We start from the raw sequence: 18,654 nt of genomic DNA on the forward strand, positions 1-18,654 counted from the left end.
TCCGCCATCTGCCAGTTAAACCACTCCTCTGAGCCTCCCTATACCTGTTTCAATTTGATAGAATGAATAAAACCTACATCTTCCACAGCTGAAGTATTCAGAAACTCCTCACAATAACAGCTCATTTAACAGATCAGAGGGGGTGATAGAGGATATGAACAAAAAGCTAAGGATATGTCAGTATGATGGCCTCTTCCACAAAGGTAGGTATTTGCAAGGAGCACATCTATTTATATCCTGCCTCACCATAATGTGAATACAGTAAAATGGTTTAGTTGGACACTAACAGAAAGCTATTACACCTCGCTTAGCTGCGAACATACCTCTTCAAAACAAGTACGGTAGGTTAACTGCTAGCTGATCGTACAAGACATTTTTTAGAAAAGTAGAAAATTCAGACCTTTGCTAAGAACAGTCAGCTAAACCAAATCCAACAATGACACCTTCTACATTTATGCCTTTTAATGGTTATTTTTTTGACCTGGTAACACAAGTTATCCAAAGATTATGCTTTCAAAATGAAAAAGCAACTAGGCTATGCTATTTAGCCACAGCTGTAATGGTATTTAAGATGTTTGCCCTGACAAGCTCCAGCCTTCAGACCATTCTATACACATGATTGGACAAAAGCGTTTCATAAATGGCAGTACAAACTTGCTAATAAACCTGGGGAGGTGGCAGAGTAATAAGTACCGGGACAAAATTCCATTTTATACACAAGTTTGAGTTATAGATTAAAGAATAACAAGAATTGATGTTGGGAAAGAGATAAAAGTACAGAAAAACTTGGCAGCAGAAGAACAAGGACAGGTGAACAATGCAGTATACAAATGTTTATGCAGAAACCAATGACTGCAGAGACACAAAGTCCCATTCCCCTCTAGAGATCCAAGATAATATCTAGAAAAGAAAGAAACCCTTGAATAAGCATCCCACAGCCATGCTCTTCGATTCTACGCTTTGCTCCTGCAGCCTGGATACAAACATACAACAACCAAACACAATATTCTTGGAAACTTAATTCTATATATTGGTGAAGAGTTCATCTCATAAAATCACACATGGAGAGGATTCTTCAAAACATACACTAAACTTCAGGAGACTAACTTATGCACAAAAGTAGCGGTGGAGGCTGTTCTGTAATTAAGGCTGCTGAGCTTCCATAAATCTGGTTTCAGACATTACTTCCTCTAAAACACTCCTTCAAAAAGTTATGGAATCAAAATAAGATTATAGGTAGGCTGAAAGTACAATTTTCTCAACAATATTTAATCACAATCTGTGGCTAATCTATTATCTCCTAGAAATAGAGCTTTCCAATACTGCTTTCAAAAATCTGTTAACATTGTCATACAGCCCAGCAGTCCACCACCTCAAAGGAAAGCCAACAAAGAAACACAGAGAAACACATAAAACCTACTTTAACGGGCTTGCATAGATGCTACCTATCATCCAGAGCAGGCACTATATTAAGGCATTAACATAGATTCTTCTTGCGTAAAGACTACAGTGTGAATGACCTTATTATTCAGGTCGTGCATTGCCAAACGACTCATCTTTCCATTACTAAAAGGCTCAATTTGGAATGCAGCATTTAACAAAAGCCCTTGGGCCATTCCTATCCAGCCATTACTACGTGGAATGTAGGTGGGAAAACTGCCACTAACAGCTTAACTGGGGTCCCAATGCTTCTGCAGTCCTTCCAGCCTAGCAGTCCCCGGGTTACAGAACACTCCACCACTTCTGTGAAAGCTACTTAGATGTCACACCCATGAATTACAGTATTTTGTATTTACTGGCTCTTGCTTACCTCTGCTCATATCTATGAAATACAAAGAATTAGAGTATGCTGGAAAATTTCAGAACCTATACACTTTAATAGTAATTTTGTTGTCTATCACTAATCAGGACATCCGAAGTTGTTGCTATTTTTATGCAGGTAGTAAAAAGTTATAGCAGAGTTGTCTCGCTCACCAAAACAGAACAATGCTGTCAATATATATTAAAAGGTTTTTTAAAAATTTAATGTATGCTACATTGCAGATGATTCAAAGTTTATATTGCCTCACTAACATCATCTTTTTGAACGCATGGTCGAAAGTCCCATTTTCCCCAGAATCCAAAAAATGCAACTGTATCAACTACCTCTATAAGCCTACCACACAGTAACTTGAAACTTTAAATGCATCATTGTATTTAAAAAGATGTGGCACTACATTTCTTAGTAAAATTAACTCAGGGGACAAGTAAACGTGTGAAAACGGTGATACAAAGATACACAAACTTAAATTAACCCACACTACAGGATCAAACTGACAGCACTTTTCAACTGAATAAAGCACTAAACCATGATATTTGAACTTCATACCCAGAGCTATACCTCAAGCACCTCACTTAGAACGTCCAGCCAGTTTGAAACAGTTTCAGACAAACTTTAAGCAAGTAGTGTAAAATAAGTAAGGTGAATATACTGAAACATGCGGAGAAATGAAAACCAAAAACTTAATACAAGTTAAAGAAAGACAAAAAAGCATAGACACAGTTATGCTCAAGACAAGAAAGAGGAAAGTAGTAATATCTGTCTCCTCAGATTTTCCTCTTTTATTCCTACACACACAAAAATATCATCAAAGGACCACTTCAATTCAAGTAATTCACCCTTCCCAAACCTTTAACAAATAGTTTATGGAAAACTGCTAACAAACCTGACCCAGCACAGTGCACACCCCTTAAAATTACTGGTATTTAGTCAAACCCATTTTTACTGCTGAGAAAAATCAGCTGTTGATCTTGGTAGCAATATACAGTTTTGTAAATCAGAAAGTGATCTAGCAAGTGAGTAATGGAGTTAGAAGGTCAAAAATGTAGTACTTGTAAGATCTGAAAGACACAAGTCTTTCTGTTATCTTTACCACTGGGGCTTTTTTTTTTCCCATTGAGGACTACAAGCTATGAAGTATAGATCTCCTACAAAACACTTAAACCCTCAACATCACAGTATTTACTGTAAAGCAAACACTTAATATTAGCTGCCTAGCAATAATACCATCATTAGTAACAAACACATGGAAGACTGTGGAAGAAAACATGTTTCCATTGACATCTCTTTCTCCTGAATAGCAAAGTGTTTGAATAAAATCTTTTGAAAAGTGTTTACAGAGCTACTTTTTTTGTTGCTTTCACTTCAACAATAAATATGTATTCCTAATCCAACATCCTCAAGAAATACTGCATTGTAAGACTGCTGTGATCATGTCTTCTGCTTAGCATTCATGCGAAAAGCAAGTCTCAAGTACAATACTCCTTGTAGAAGATAAGACATGAGAAAGTAACCCCGTTGAAAATCGTAAGTTAATGCCTCAGTGCAAAAAGGTTAGTCTCAGATGCTCTGTCGGAGGAAAAAAAAAATCCCAGCACATTCCCTATTCTGCATTAGCCATGCCATATCTCTCTAAGTTCAGGCTAATGATAAAAAGGGCATAAATATTAAAAATTAAAACAACTAAAAAAACCACTCCAAAACACCACACTTTTGTAGTATATTGTGTATATTGTCTGACAATGCACCCTAAACAAAGTACCCATCACTTATTTTGGTTTCTTTTCCACCACCTTCCTAATCCAGCTTTCTATAGAGATCACACAAATCCACCAACATGTATCCTATATTACAGGCTTAATTCTGAAAAACAGAATTTGTGCATATTTTTAGCGTGAAAAATCTGAATTTTTCTTAGACTCAGTGTAAGAAATGACTGTCTCACTTCTTTTTCTGTCTCGCTCATAAAGCGAAACCCTTCTTCAGTGCAGAAAACTCATTTGAAAACATTACTAAAAGAAACTGTAAAAGCCAGACCGTGACACAGTTTGCTCTCGATTCTCCTTACACTTTGGATTACAGTATGATAGACATATCCACACACAGAATTGTCCAACGTGCGACAGAATAAAACCGTGATAAAACAGCCCTCTTCCAACACCATCACAAGCAGCACGAATATAACATCAACCCCAGACAACACACAGGGGGGTCTAAACAGGAGCCCTTGCAGGCACGCTTGCGGGCTGGCACCACCACCCCAAGGGGCTGAACCCCAACCGCTCGCCCCTGCAGCGCCTGGCCCGGGGGCTCCGGGCGCTCCGAGGGCCTCCGGCCCGCTCCGGGACCAACATCCTCCAACAAGTAAGGGCGGCGGCGCGACCAGGTCGGGCCGGGCGGGACCCCGGGCCGGGGCGGCGCAGGGCTGCGGCGGGCTGCCGTCGCAGCCCCGGGGCGGACCGGCGGCGAAGCTCAGCCCCGGGCCGGGCCGTGCCCCGCTCCACCAGTGGCGGCGGCCAGCCCTGCCTATATTAGGGAAGGGAAACGGGGCCGCGGCCTTTCCCCGCTGCCCCGGGACACCTCCACCCCCCGCCGCTGCCCCCCGCTCTCCGCACTGCAGGCGCGGCCGCCCCCCTCCCCCCCCCCTCCCCTCCCCCCCCCCTCCCCTCCCCCGCTCTCCTCAGAGGAGCGCGCGACCCCGCCGATCGCCCCACGCCCGCAGGGTCGCCGATCCCCGGCGGGGCGGCGGGCTCCTTACCTCGGCGGCGCGGCCGACGGGCCGGGGCCGGGGCCGGGGCCGGGGCCGGGGCCGGGGCCGGAGCGGCGGCGGCGCGGCGGGCTCACACACGCGGGGCGCCGAGCCCCATCGCCAGCCCCGAAGAGCCGCCCGGGTTCCTCCTGCTGCCGCGGCGCGGGGAAAGGCCCGCCCCACCGCACGACCGCCACCAATAGCCGCGCGGGACGCTAATGATTAGCGGCCACGCCAGCCAATTCGCGGCGCGGCGCCTTTCCCCGGCCCTGCCGGTGACTGGTGTCTCTCGGCGCTTACGCCAGCGCAAGCCCGCCCAGATGACACCGACCAATCCCAGGGCGCCTTTAGCTTGACAGACAGCCGTCAACACCAATAAGAACCCCTCCTTGGCGCAGAGACCGGCATCGCTACGCCCGCCCACTGTGGGCTGCCGAGGGCGCGCAGGCGGGCGGCTCCGGCGGCTAATGGCAGCCTGCCCGATCCCTCCCCCGGGCCGCCAGCCCTCCCGCGGCCGTAATACACCCGTCGTCTGTCCCCACCCGCACGACCCCAGCGCCGCCAGGTGCCCTCTCGGCAGCCACACCAGGACCCCGCACCGCGGGCAGGGCGTGCGCAGGGCAGGCCGGGAGCTGTAGTCCCCGCTTTGCCGCGCACCCATCCGCCCTCCGCGCCCCTCGCCCCGGCTCCAGCCCTCAAGCTGCTTTCTCCGCCAACCTCCAGAGCCCTGCGGGCCCCTCGCTCAGCCCAGCCCTCAGCGCCATCCCCGCGCCTGCTACCCTCTTTTTACAGCCCGCCCACCTCTGCCGTGGAGGTAACCGCGCCGCTTCCCTCCCCGCCGGCTCTCTCAGCCCTTCCCTCTCTCCCCCGCGCACCATCCGAGCGAAGCGGGGGCTGGTGTGAGGCACCTCCGGGCAGGAACATGCCGTTTAACTCGCTCCCAGGGAAGCGGGGCGGGGGGTGGAGGGGGAAGGACACAAAAGCATAAAGAAAATCAACAAAAAAAGAAGACCCCGGGCCCGGAAGCGCCGCGCGCGCGCGCGGCGGACAAGCGGCGGGAACCGTGTGTGCGCGCGCGCGCTCCGTTCCCCGCCGCTGCGTCACTTCCGTGCGGCGGAGGTTTGAGCCCGAAGCCCGCGAAGGTGCGGGACAGTTGTGACGGCTGGCAGCGTGAGTGGTGTTGGGGGGGGTGTCCGGCCATCGCCTGAGCGTCCCCCTGGGGAGAGGGGGAGGCTCTGACGTTTCCCAACCACCCCCACCGCTGTGCCGAGTTGCGATGCGCGGTGACCCGGGGGACGGTGGCCGTGAGGGCCGCCTTACTGGGCCCCGCCTTACCGGGTGCCCTAGGGGACGGGGGGTCGGGTCGGTCGTTGAGCTCCCAGGTGACTCCTGTTCTTCCTCAGCACGTGTTTGTGCCTGAAGGCCTCGCTGGCTCTGCTTCCCTGGCCGCTGCTGGGCTGTGGCAGCGTGCGCCCGGGTGGTTCTGCAGTCGTAGGGCACTGCTGTGCGCGGGCGATTGCGTGAGGCAAAAAATATTTGCCCTGTGGCAGGTGTTAAGGTGTGTGTTTTTTCTCTAAGCCCAGTGCACTGACCTGTGGAAAAGCTGCTGTATGCTATGGAGTTTTGTGATGTCCTTTTGTACTGTCCTGATTACTTCTTCTTTTGATATCTTTTTAAATGCTGTCTTCTAATGATTTTGGTAGTTTTTCAGTTCTTTATTATTCCACTGGTAGAAAAATGGTTGATGAACCAAAGTCATATGATTTCCTTAAAGCTTTAAATTCCCTCTTAAGTTTTATTGAACATGCAGTTGGGAGCATCAAGAGGGAATTTATGAAGCAAACAATTGATGGTAATATTTGTTTGTTTCAGGCACATGTTACTGAGCTGCATTAAAAATAAATAGTGAGTTTATATTATGATAACCGCTTGTGTTGACGAACAGCTGCAAAACTTAAATAGGCCTTGAAGCTCTCATTGGTCTTGTACCAAACATTCCCATAAAGAAACGTATCACCTGGGATAACATTCTCAGCAAGTTGGGTCTTAATACATACCTCCAGAAGGATAAGTGCCTGTAGTAACTTCTTCTAAGTTACTAGTGATAAGACAAGAGGAAATGGCTTCAAGCTGCATCAAGTGAGGTTTAGATTGGATGTTAGGAAGAATTTCTTCACTGAAAGAGTGGTCAGGCATTGGAAGAGGCTGCCCAGAGAGGTGGTGGAGTCACCATCCCTGGAGGTGTTAAAAAAGCATGTAGATGTGGCACTTCAGGATATGGTTTAGGAGACATGATGGTATTAGGTTGACAGTTGGATGTGATGATCCTAGAGTTCTTTGCTAACCTTAATAATTCTATGATTCTATGACAGTGAAATGCAGTGCAGCAGCAGCAGTGACAGAATTGTAGACTTTTAAAAGTTTTATTTTACCAGTATTTACACTGCCCTTCTCCCTCGGTGGTTACTTACTTCTCCTGATCATTTATGAATTCATTGAACATAACAGAAGTTGGAGCAGATTCTTTTGAAATACTGCTGGTGTTGTTTCTCTCACGAATGAACAGTCTACTTGTATTTAAAAAAAGTTTCAGTGCAATTTTTTCATACAGCAGCTCAGTTTTCTGAAAAGTTTGAGAGACCTTCTCAAAAGTCTTCCTCAAAATTATAATTACTGTACAAATATGTTTGTAAAACCCATTCTTTTTTAATTTAATTAATTGTGAAAAATAGTGGAAACTGGACTGCCAACCAGTTTATAGGTACATTGTTGTAGATCCCCTTCAAAAAACTTTAGCAGACTTGAAAGATAAGACTCACCTTTACAAAAGATGTGTTGACTCCCACCAAATAGATGATGTATTTACCATGGTGTTCACAAGTTCTGCACATCATGATTTTTTTACTGGGTATTATGCCCTATAAATGAATCGTGCTATAGTTCCATGAGTCTTCCCGGTTCCTGTTTTTAAAAGTTGGGATCATTTACCACTAGCTACTCCTGAGATGCTAAAACAATTTTAGATTAAAAGTTACTGGGTTTGTAATTCAGCTATTTCATCCTTGATTTCCTTGAGAAAATACCATACAGTTTTTATTTTTGTACTCATAAAAGCTCTGTAACTGAATGACCTCTGAGTAAAAAGTTAGGCCTCCACACCAAACCTTTTAGGTCTGTTTTCTTTGAGAAAACTGGCATTCCAGAGCTTGTGATCTATAGATGTGGGAAGGTTGATGGTATGCATATTACAACGTATTAAGGACACCGAAACAAATGAAAAATTGTAGTTAGAGAAAACATGAACTAATACTTCTCTCTCTTCTTAGAGCTTCCGAACCTGCAACAGGTAGAACAACAGACACAAACTGGTCTTCTGCTACACTGACTAAATTATTTTTAAAAAAAGGCTATTTTTGTTTGTTGACATTATTACAGTGGTGTGCATAACTGATCTGTTTCAAAACAAAACATAAATGATCACCCTGCCAGACTCATTCTACACAAGTAAGGCATTGGTTCTCAGTGTAATTAGCAAATCAATTAAAAGCAATTTGGTGGAATTAATTTCTTCCTCTGTCTTATTTCATCACTATTCATTCTTATTTTGTACACAGCCAAAATAAATCTTTCATAAGGTCTATCTACCTTTTGTAGTGCCTTCTGTAGCTTTGGATATCATAGAATAGTGCTGCAGGTATTAATATAGACTGAACGTGGATTTTTATCACTGCTGTTTATTCAGACATAGTGACAGACTTTGAATCTTCAGGGTATGATTTTTTTGTATGATCATTAAAAAAGTGCATGTTCACAATAGTTGAAGTAAACTTAAAAGGTTTGGGGAAGAACTACGTAAGTGTTGTTTTTAAAAAAAGTGCATTTTAGGTATCCCAAGTTCTTCAAACTTCATTCTGAAGTGCATGTTCTCAGGTAAGCATGTCTCGAGCATCAAGTATTTTCCCTGAGGTATTTTTTTACTTGCCATGAACTCCATAGTAGTCAACTGCAACAGCGGTGGGTCATATATGCACAGCAGATGGCAAAGTCCGTCTTCAAAATCTTGTAGTCCACGTTAAAATAATGGTGTAGATAAGGTAAATGCAAAGGACTGGAGCATAAAGTTGATAATTAGGAGAATATTGGGGTGATGTGATTATGCAACTACTTTGCCTTTCCAAGGAGCAATGTCTGAAAGGTTCAGTACCGCACAATTCATATTGCTGTCTTGTGCTCACACTAGTGATTGTGTATGTTTTTATAATAGTCGTTGTTCACTGTATGTGGACTTCTTTAGTTATTCACCATTCATTTCTTCAAGTATTCACCTAGAGAAAAAAATTAACAAAAACTTGTACATATCTGGTAGTTAGTGCTTTCTGTGTTGCTGTTGCTGCTTTTTGAGATAGGTTAAAACTGCCTTTGAAGACCTTAGTGACTGATGCAGAACATTTTGTATGGTGGTATTGCTATGTACTGGTGAATCATACATGCCTCCTCTAATTCAGATTTATGCTTCTGAAACTTCGTGGTTTTATTCAGTGTTTCAGTGAAAGAATCTTGTCATAATCTAGTTCAACACAAAGTTAGTTATGGTAACATTTCATTCTCATATTGTCACTCACAGTAAGCTATGTAGCAAACTGATCAGAAACACTTTGTTTTTTCTGCTTTTATAGAATAGAAAATCATCATAGAAAATGAGTCAGAAACTTTCTTTGGGGGTGAATCACAGTTGTTGAGTGTCAAACAGGTTTCTTGGGTCCACCAATCCTGCAGCATACTTGTTTAAGGTCAGCTCTACTGAAATCTTTACTATTTGTTTTTTGCAAGCAGTCTTGAAGTACCTTAATCAACTTTTAAAGAAAAAAAATACTCTGTGGAAAATATTGTGATAGAACTATTGAAGTGATTATGATTGCTTTTGCAACAGTTAGAGCTGAAATGTTTGTTTGCTCAACTGAGAGATGAAGTGGGTATTTATCAGAGCTTTATGATTTTTTTTGTGAAATGCATCTCTTGAGTATAAAGGGCAAGCCAGAGGCTTTCCTTCCGTTAAGAGAAGTTCAGTGATGAACATGCATCAAAGAGCCTTGATACTAATCATAATACTTTTATCTGCTGTTGAATGTTCCAGAGGCCTAAGGTACAAGAGTATTGTTTCTTTAAAGATATGAAAGAGATTCCACTTATAAAAATGGGGGGAAGCCATAGTTGATAGTGCAGGCATGCTTAGGTGACACAGAATGTCTGATTTGCAATAGAAATCCAGATTTCCCTTCTCTATAAATGGCTATTTCATTGACATTCAGAAGGTATCGCTCTTTATCTTTGGACAGGTTATGTCCTAGAAGGCCTTTAGTCAGAAGTCTGTATCAGGAGGAGGTTTAGCAGTACTGGGCTCGTCTCTTGTTAGGTTACCACCTTGAGTGTGTGACCTGATATGAATCTAGGGAGAAAAGGTCCTGTCTTTCTGCTGATAGTACCACACTTATTTGAGAACTGGGCTTTCTGTGCTATTGGAAACACAACAGCAGCCTCTCTCCAGCTGTGGAGTTCTTATTGCTATGCAAATCACTTGTCTCATGAGTAACATCAGGTGTTCAGACCCTTGAGTTACATGTTTGTGAGAGCAGGGTTGAAACCGTGTTTATACAGAAGTCCTTAAGTGTATGCATATACACGCACACACATCTATGATTCTGGTTAGGATTGTTATTTTCATAAATGTGCAATAATATTTCTAGGGCTTTATATGTGCAACAAAGGATAACTCTTCAAGAATGTGCTTCTTAAAATAGATTCTCTGACAGCTAAGTAATTACTACAAAATAGAACAAAATCCATAGCAATGGTAGATACAGCCCTTATGCCTCAACTTTGAACGTCACTCACTATTTAAAATTTAAATTCATTTTTCCCCTCTTTGTCTAGCAGAGTGGCATGTCAAAACAGTTGTGGTTACACAGCACTTCATTGCAGAAGTCGTAATAGGTGCCCAAGAAGGTATGCACAGAAATTCTTCAATGTTACCTTGTTCAATATTTTCACAATGACAGTCTCATGGAACTTGACCATAGACTCGTCTGCAGCATTTTCTTTGCAGTTTTTTGGATGTCTGTGACGTGTATGTTGAGATGTATGCCTATACTTCATCATGCAAACAAAAAAAGCACACACTTTCTGCCTGCCCGAATGTCATTAGTCTGACTGGTGATGCCAGTAACAGGGTAGTCCAAAATCCTCCTTTTTCTAGGGTTCTGCAACAGTTTAGTTGTAGAACAGTACCAGTTCTAACTAGTAGCTACAGAGTAACCAGTTCTAGCAGTAACCAATACGACCAGGTCCTTTTTATTTTTTGGTGGAGGGGTGTTGGGGTGGGGTGGGTCCTTTTTTGGATTTGGTCTGGGGGCGTTTTGTCCAGTTACAGACACTTTTGTCAACAGTACTGACTGTGCCAATTTTCTTTTTGCTCCAGAAGTGGCAAAATCCCTATAACTTATTTTTGCAGTGCTCTCCAGCTCTATTCTTTCCCTTTTTCTCCATCTCTCCCTGGTTTTCGGACAGCATTCGCTGTCACACAAGACAGGCCAGGGCTTGGTGGGTCACCCCCCTCCCCTGCACGCCCGTGAGTCCACCCTGCACCCCAGCCCCACACCCCTGCCCCACATGGTGCAGCACCGTGGCCCAGGCTCAGCGCGCCACCTGCACCCTGGCTGAGCACCATGGAGAAGGGCTCATGGGGGCCAGCTGCTTCCCACACTCTTGGAAAACCTCCAGTGGGAACCTCCCCGCCCCCCTCCCAGCCCAGCAGAAGGGTTTCTTGGCTTTAATCTCACAGAGGCCTGTAGAAGATGGAGCACTAGAACATGTTTGCATAGTCGCACTAGAACAAAAGCCCAGGCTCTTTCAACTTGGGCTATATGGAGAGATGGATACGGTGTGGTAGTGCAGTTATAGCTAGGTTCTCTTCACTGAAGAGAATGTAACTTCAGCTGGAAGAGTGTACATCAAGTCTTGTAGCTAAAATTTCATAAATGGAATTATTTAGGAATACAGAGGTGCTGTTCTTTCACTGTGGCATATAGTTTCATCTGAATCGATCTGTCTTACCTCCTCACCTAAACTCCATGACAGTAGGAGACTGCTGCAAACTCTGTTTTGCATGATCGTGCTTTATGTTGATTACATTAAGTGTTTTAATTGTCCCCAGATCTATCTTACTTTGTAACCAGTCAGTGTAAAAAAGAAAAAAATAGATTCTTTAGTCCTGCAGATCCTTGAAGTGAATGACCATGTAGCTCATCACATTTCTTCTTGTGATATAATGGTTCTTCCTGCCAAACCGTATCTGACTTCTTCCAAGTTGTTTCAGAAATACCAAAGTAATTGAAAGTATTAAAAAAATCAGAGTGCAATCTGTTCAGAATTTTGGTATCAAACCTGGTGGTACAATATCTACTGTTAACAATACAGGAAGCGTATTTTGGCTGTTGTTCTTTGCTTCTGTGATCGTTAAGAAGGTAATCCTGCTCCTCACACAGGCCGTGAATCCAAAGTAATTAGGTAATGCTTTGATGTAAATGTTTGTTGCTTTCCTCATGTCTAATTAGCACACTGCTACTGGACTTTTTAACCATTTGTTTGTTTAAAGTATGTTGAAGTTGTAAGGGAACAAAAGCAAGTATTTCTTCCCTGATCTGTCCCCCTGAACAAAACTGAATGAAAAATCCACATTTTTAGTCTGAAGCAGAGTATGAGAATTCTCATTGATTAATTCTGTGCTTTAAGATTGTTTCTTTCTGAGGGAAGTAAAGTTCCTTACTCTCCCCCCCCCCCCCCCTTCCCCCAGACTGGGCATATTTTGCCCTTTTTTCCTTATTTGATTCTTAGGATTAAAAATTTGGGGGGGACTGTTAGTTCCATAATCAGAAGATTAAACAACCTTTTTTGTGTAACTCTTCTGAAAAATGTTTACTAGAAGAGTTGTATTTCAGTGCCTCCAAGTTAGCTCTATTTGAATGGCCAATAACTGTCATTCATGAATAGGGAACTTTCTTAAATAACTATTTCATAGTGTTGAGGAAGTGATACATGCTGGCCTCTTCATACTGGAATAATTAGAATATTTTATTGATACTGAGGTGGTGGGCTCTTCCCCCATCATCTGCATTATTTTATGCTTTCTAGGAAGAATTCTCAAGACTTGAGAAGATTTGTGTAGATATCAAATATTTCAAGGCGGAGTGATTATTATTGTTCCATGAAGCTTTATTCTGTAACCTATTGCAGACCCATCTTTTAAGTAAGATGTCCTTTTTTTTGTTTTGTTTCCCTTAGGTTCAACATGGCTAGTACATTCTGGGGAACACCTACACTTGAAGCTGCTTCTTCAGAAAACATTGATGCTAAGCTGTACTTTCTACCTGAAAGACTGAGAAAGAAACTGCTTCCTTTTCAGGAGAAAGGCATCATATTTGCACTTCAGAAAGGCGGCAGGTAAAATCCTTATTGTATTGTGTGCTAAAAATGATTAGTTTTGGTAAACATAAATTAATTTTTACAAAGACTGTGCAATTCCAGCAGCTCTTAGGTGAGTTATATTACAGAAATTTTTCGTAAACTATAACGTGGTTTAAAATGAGGGGTTGTTTTGTTATTTCCCCAGAGGATGAAGAAATGCTTAATAATGCATTATGCAAAAGAGAATTGTAGTATCAAAGACCTCCACACATAAGAGGAGGTTGATATCAGGAGGACCATTCTTTTTGTCATGTTAATAGAGATTCTTAGAATAAGTTAATTCACATTTGTTTCTTTAGTTCTTAATGGCATGGTAGAGCTGTTAGGAGAATGACTAACAGATCTTGATGCATCTGTGTGATATTCTATTTTAAACTTGGTACAATTCTGACATGCAATCAGGGTGTTCTGGAACTCACTGAGCTGCAACAGCGGAGCAGAAGAAACCTTGCAGAGTGCTCAGTTGGCAAGTGCAGCAACGGGTAGAGCAGGCATTCAACAATTAAGTACCTGATAAATCAGAAAAATAGTTTATGCAGCAGCGGCTGGAAATATTTTGTGGAGTAAGAGCCTGTTACTGAGTTACAGGGGCAAAGAGGAGGGAAGGGAAATGCTATTTCCATGCTTATAAATTTTTAGAAAATTTAGGCAATTGCAATCTAAAGCCATGAAACTACTGTATGTTGCTCTTTTGGAAAGTAATGACATTTTAGAGGTCTGGCACACATTAAATTATTTCAGCTTAGGTTTAAAGAAGGACAAAGCTAGTTTCTGATCATTTCATTGTCTTGCTCAGAATAAAAGGCTTAAGTTTTAAGGGGGTTGCTTGCTAACGTTTGTGACTTTTTGCAGGAGAAAAGAATTGTGCATCTCTTTCCCTGTAGGGAAAAAATTGGAAAGGAAGTATTTATCGTCAGCTCTTACAACTATACGGAATTTTTGATCAATTAAAATTTTCTCTGAAGATTTTCACTTTAATTCTGTTCAGTTGGCTGAAAACCTTCAGCAATTATAACATTGCTGTCTTCGGGGAATGAAGCAAGCCATCTTTTTTTATGCTGACTAAGTAGCAGAGTAGAAAGATGACCCCAGCCATTAACGTGCAAGCCTGAGATTTAAAAAGCTTTCTGCTATGTTGACATTAACTTCCCTGTGACCACTGGTCATATTAGGCAATTCCCTGCTGCCTAGTGTGTCTGAGAATAAATGCATGCAGTTTATAATGGATCACTAAGACTTTGATAGAATAGACAGCCAAGTGTACATTAGAATTTAATAAATCCAAAGCCCTTGGTTACCATATCTCAGTTGATCTGATTCTAATAGGGGGAAGTGAGGTTTATATAGTATGCAGCTGAAGTGCATTTTTATATAGGAATAGTGAAATAACAGAAGACATTAAATGTGTAAAGTTTCTTTAATGTTAATTAGTGTGGGCTAGTGGATATACTTGAAAGTAGCGTAATCTTTTGCAGGCAATTATATAATATAGAGGTTCCTCAGGAAGCAGCTTAACTGTAGGACTAGATAAATTTTAATCAGATACTTCTTTCTTCTTTTTGTTTGAGAATTAACAATTGCCAGCAAGACGTATCCAAAAAGGTTTGGAATACCTAGGCTAATGACTCTTTTTAAAGGAGGGAATAACATTATTTTCATTAGAATTATGGGATTTATGTTGTTTTCTTTCCTTGAAACCCCTCATTAACAGAAGACTGTTGAGTAATATGGCACTGACGGTTTTACTGTGGCATGCACATGAAAGTTTTTGTCATCATGATAGCAAGAAATCTCATTCCTTGGCATAGCAAATCCTATATGTTAGGTGGGTCAAATTGAGGAATTGTGCGCACACCTTCAGCCAGCCTCTATGTAAAGTAACATTTATTAAGTCAAACTTCCCTGAGGAATATTTTTTAAATCTGTCCCTTGCTCAGGCAGATCTAATTTTCTTTCTGTCCCAAAACGGAGAACAAGAGCCTCTGCTGCTTGTAGCTGAGTTTTCTTATTAGTTTGTCAGCCCTTGACTCACCCAAGTCTCTCCCTTTTGTGTACTCCATAATGATTTAAGCCTTCTTTCAGTATTCCCAGTGGTATATTTAGCAGGATGTGGTACTTTTCCATAAAAAGTGTCTTCTCTAGTTTTAAAAGTATATAAACATAGGACTTGAAGTAAGCAGTATGTGCATCTCGGCTGTTCTTTCTTCTCTCCCTCAGGCTACACATTCCCTTTGCAGTCATCACTTAATCTATGCTTTGCTGTAGTGGCAGGAAGCTGGTGTAGAGTAAGTGCTTTATCGGCTGAAGAGATTCAAGTAATATTATCGTAGGTTAGACAAGCACCCAGCCTGAAAAGGGTCTTATTAGAACAAACTTTTATTGCTCTCACGGAAGGGGCTGGGAGCAAGCTATTAATTCCATTGTCTTTTCCCAGAGCATAAAATAAATATGCTGTTGTGATATGTGCTTTTGATTCATTAGTAAATGAATCAAAGGCTTTTTCAGCAGATGCTCCAAAGGCATTGTCTAGACTAAGAGAGACTGCCTAACATTCTTCTAGGAAGTAATACTTCTAGAGCCAAGACAACACTGTATAGCTCAACATATGCTAACATACCTTTTAGCTCACGGACATGCCTTAACGGTAAATAACGGCATGGCTGCTTATTCCTTACTAGAGATTATTTTTCAGAAGAGCTCTTGGGAATAGGTACCTTGTAATGGAAACAATGTTTGGTCTTTATTTATAACCTCAAACATTAATGTGCACAAAAGATGGGTGCACACACGTTCTGTCCTTGAAAACGATGTTATTTTTATGCTTTTCTCTCACAAAAAGTATGTTACTTTTAAAAACAGCATCAGTATGTATTTATTTTATTTATATGTGCTTTAAACTGTCTTTTAAATAGAAATCAACAAACTTACCCCTTCCAAGAACATAAACTGTTACCAATGAGCTCAGGAAGTATTTTGGGTTGATAGGGTCAGTTGTCTGTATGCTTTTGGGAGGTGGAGGTAAGCAGTTCTCTCTGCTCTTTGCTAGTTATTAGCCATAGTTTGGGCAGATATGGACAAATCCCCATATATCTGAGAGCTCAGAGTAACATAATCGTGAGTGAAGAGGCATAAGCAAAAACCTTAAAGTAAAGGTGTCATCTTGCTTATTGGGTTTAGTTGTACTGAGCAACAGAGTGTAATTTTCAAGCCTATTTTATTCTTCCATGTAAAATCTATGAAGTATGCTGCAGGAGGCTGACCTGAGAACAAAGGCCTGAACAATACTGAGAAGTCACCAGCCAATGGTCAGGTGTTAGTGTAGAGGGAGTAGCAGTGTTGAAGCACAATACTCTGGAAAAAGCAGTAGACGTTTGGGCAAAATATCCAAGATGCAGAGATATGTGGGCAAATGGCTTGATTGTACTTACAAAGATTGTATTGATTGTATTCAATCTCTTTTGAGACCACATCTCATTTTGGATATTAACTATATTTGTTGTTACTGTTCACTAACATAGTATGTGGAAATTCAGAGTCTCTTTCTACCGTCTACTCTTTTTTTATATCCTCTCTTTATAGGTGTGTGACGTCTGTCTCGTATTACAAACAATTTGCTCACCTGAATATATTGTAAAAGTCAGAGGCACGCTATTGTTTGAAAGTTAGATCTCTTCCTACTGAGTAACATGTACAAACCATACTACTAAATTCTTTATCAAGTTTTATAATAAAAACTGTCAGTGTGTGATTTGCAAACAGTTATTTAGCATTGCTTGCCTTCTTGATGGTATCTGAAAAAGATGCCTTCAGACACACAGATACTTATTTTATTTTTTAGAGATGTTGGCAGAACAATTTGTTTAAGCTATCTTGCTTGTGGATGCCGAAGAGGACTTGGAGATATTTACCACTCATGAAATAAGCTTTTCCATTATAATTGTATGCTCAAACTGTTTTACTGGTGTAACCTAGTTTCCTGTTGTGTTTTCTTCTCACTTTCTTATACAAGGTTCAAGTCCATTAATATTGTAACTTCTATTTTCTGGCAGAAAAAAAAAAAAGTTTTTTTTAAATTTATATAAGTATTGAAATGCTTATCAGTACATTTACCAGTATCTGTATTTTATTCCAGTATTGATTTATAGATTATTTTTGCTTTTTAATAGTACCTTTATAAGTTTTAGAGGTAATACATTAAATTCTATGTTCTGGAGCATGTGATTTTTAGTTTCACACATATGCTGGCTTAAGATTGCTTACTGAGTATAGACATGGTAAGAAAGTGGTAAATGACAATGAAATGGATGGCAGTGACATGATATACAGAGTTTGTATCTGGCATTAAGAGGTGTCAGCTTTAATGAAAGGGTATTTTTTGTTAGGCAGGCATTTTCTAGAGTAAGAAAAAGTTGCATAGTTTTTAATGTTGTTTTGGATAGTAGGCTACAGAGAATCATCATGATAGTGAGATCATTAAAGAATGGAATGCAAGTGTCCCCCCTTATAATAATGAATCAGTTGGTTGCACTTCAAAATAGTACTTTTTTTTTTTTTTTTTCTACTGACTGTGTCTCTGATCTCTAGCAAGTAACACAGGAGAAATGCATAGTTAATTCTTTGTTAATTAAAGCAGATTTTTATTTCAAAGACTTTGAGTCTTCACAGAAATTAATTTCAGCATCCCTCTTCAAAGTAGACCAGAAAAACAGAGGCTCACTTCAAAATTTCCTCAAAGCTGATGAACGCAGCTAAAAGGTTCTAGCTCCAGTTTCTCGCTGGAAAGGTAGAGTGTATACAGTCTGCGGAGATTTTAGTAGTTGAACCATAGAAAATATAGCTCTTGAGCAGGAAGCAAATAGAAATATTTAGAGTTCCCAGGCACAGTATATTCCTTTGTAGGGCCAGGAATTTCTGATGTAAGTCATGTTTAAATTCTTGGGCAAATTTATACACAAATGTCTTTAACTTTCTAGGATGGTAGTAGGAAAGAGTGATGAGAACGCACAGAAACTGAGTCTAGATATCTGCATCACCTTAGATTAACATTTTTTTCCCCCTCTTTAAAATCAAAATTCTGAAGTTCTCAGAAATCCTTATTCTTAATATGCTTTGTTGTATGTCATTCAACCTTGCTAAGCATAAAAAAACCCACCCTATATTCTGCATGTCCGGTGTATTGGGTGGGGGTGGAAATGTGTCTTTTTAATAGAATTTTTTAGACCTTGTGGAAGAGATTAAGCTTTCTTTGACTAGACTCTGAACTAGATAGGCTGAATCAAGTGAATTCTTCGGTATTAGTCATTGAATAGTATGAAAGGTATTTCCATTTGAGTTGAGTGCCTAAGGGGGTTATATTTCTAGCATTTGGAAGCTGCTAAGAGAAAATATGTTCAATCTATGTTTGCTTCCATGCACATTCTAGTTTGTGCTAGAACAGTAGGTCCTTTTCTCTTACATTTTTGTTTAACTGTTTTTCCATTTCACTCTTATTTATGCCATTTTTACTAGTTCTGGGTTTTGTGTTATCTATTAATCTTTCTTTTTCCTTCTCTGTAATGCCACTGTT

The 18,654-nt window shown here is 41.2% G+C and overlaps 1 protein-coding gene across 9 annotated transcripts in view; it reads left to right on the forward strand.

The window, feature by feature from the left end:
* The first annotated feature begins 4,137 nt into the window (after nucleotides 1–4,137).
* The window catches only part of ZRANB3 (zinc finger RANBP2-type containing 3), a 53,909-nt gene continuing 39,392 nt past the window's right edge, over nucleotides 4,138–18,654 (forward strand). For 2 of the 9 annotated variants that reach the window (XM_075092860.1, XM_075092862.1), the window contains exons 1-2: nucleotides 12,981–13,064; nucleotides 16,927–17,027. Coding sequence is in view for 6 of the 9 variants with exons in the window: in XM_075092859.1 (XP_074948960.1) it covers nucleotides 12,913–13,064 (152 nt within the window). In the remaining 3 variants the exon portion in view is untranslated. Of the gene's footprint in view, nucleotides 4,184–4,995; nucleotides 5,383–5,554; nucleotides 5,739–10,499; nucleotides 10,572–12,905; nucleotides 13,065–16,926; nucleotides 17,028–18,654 lie in introns of those variants that run through there. The other 7 variants (XM_075092854.1, XM_075092853.1, XM_075092855.1 and 4 more) reach the window with 7 other exon arrangements.

Source organism: Phalacrocorax aristotelis, chromosome 5, assembly GCF_949628215.1.
Source record: "Phalacrocorax aristotelis chromosome 5, bGulAri2.1, whole genome shotgun sequence".
Classification (NCBI taxonomy): domain Eukaryota; kingdom Metazoa; phylum Chordata; class Aves; order Suliformes; family Phalacrocoracidae; genus Phalacrocorax; species Phalacrocorax aristotelis.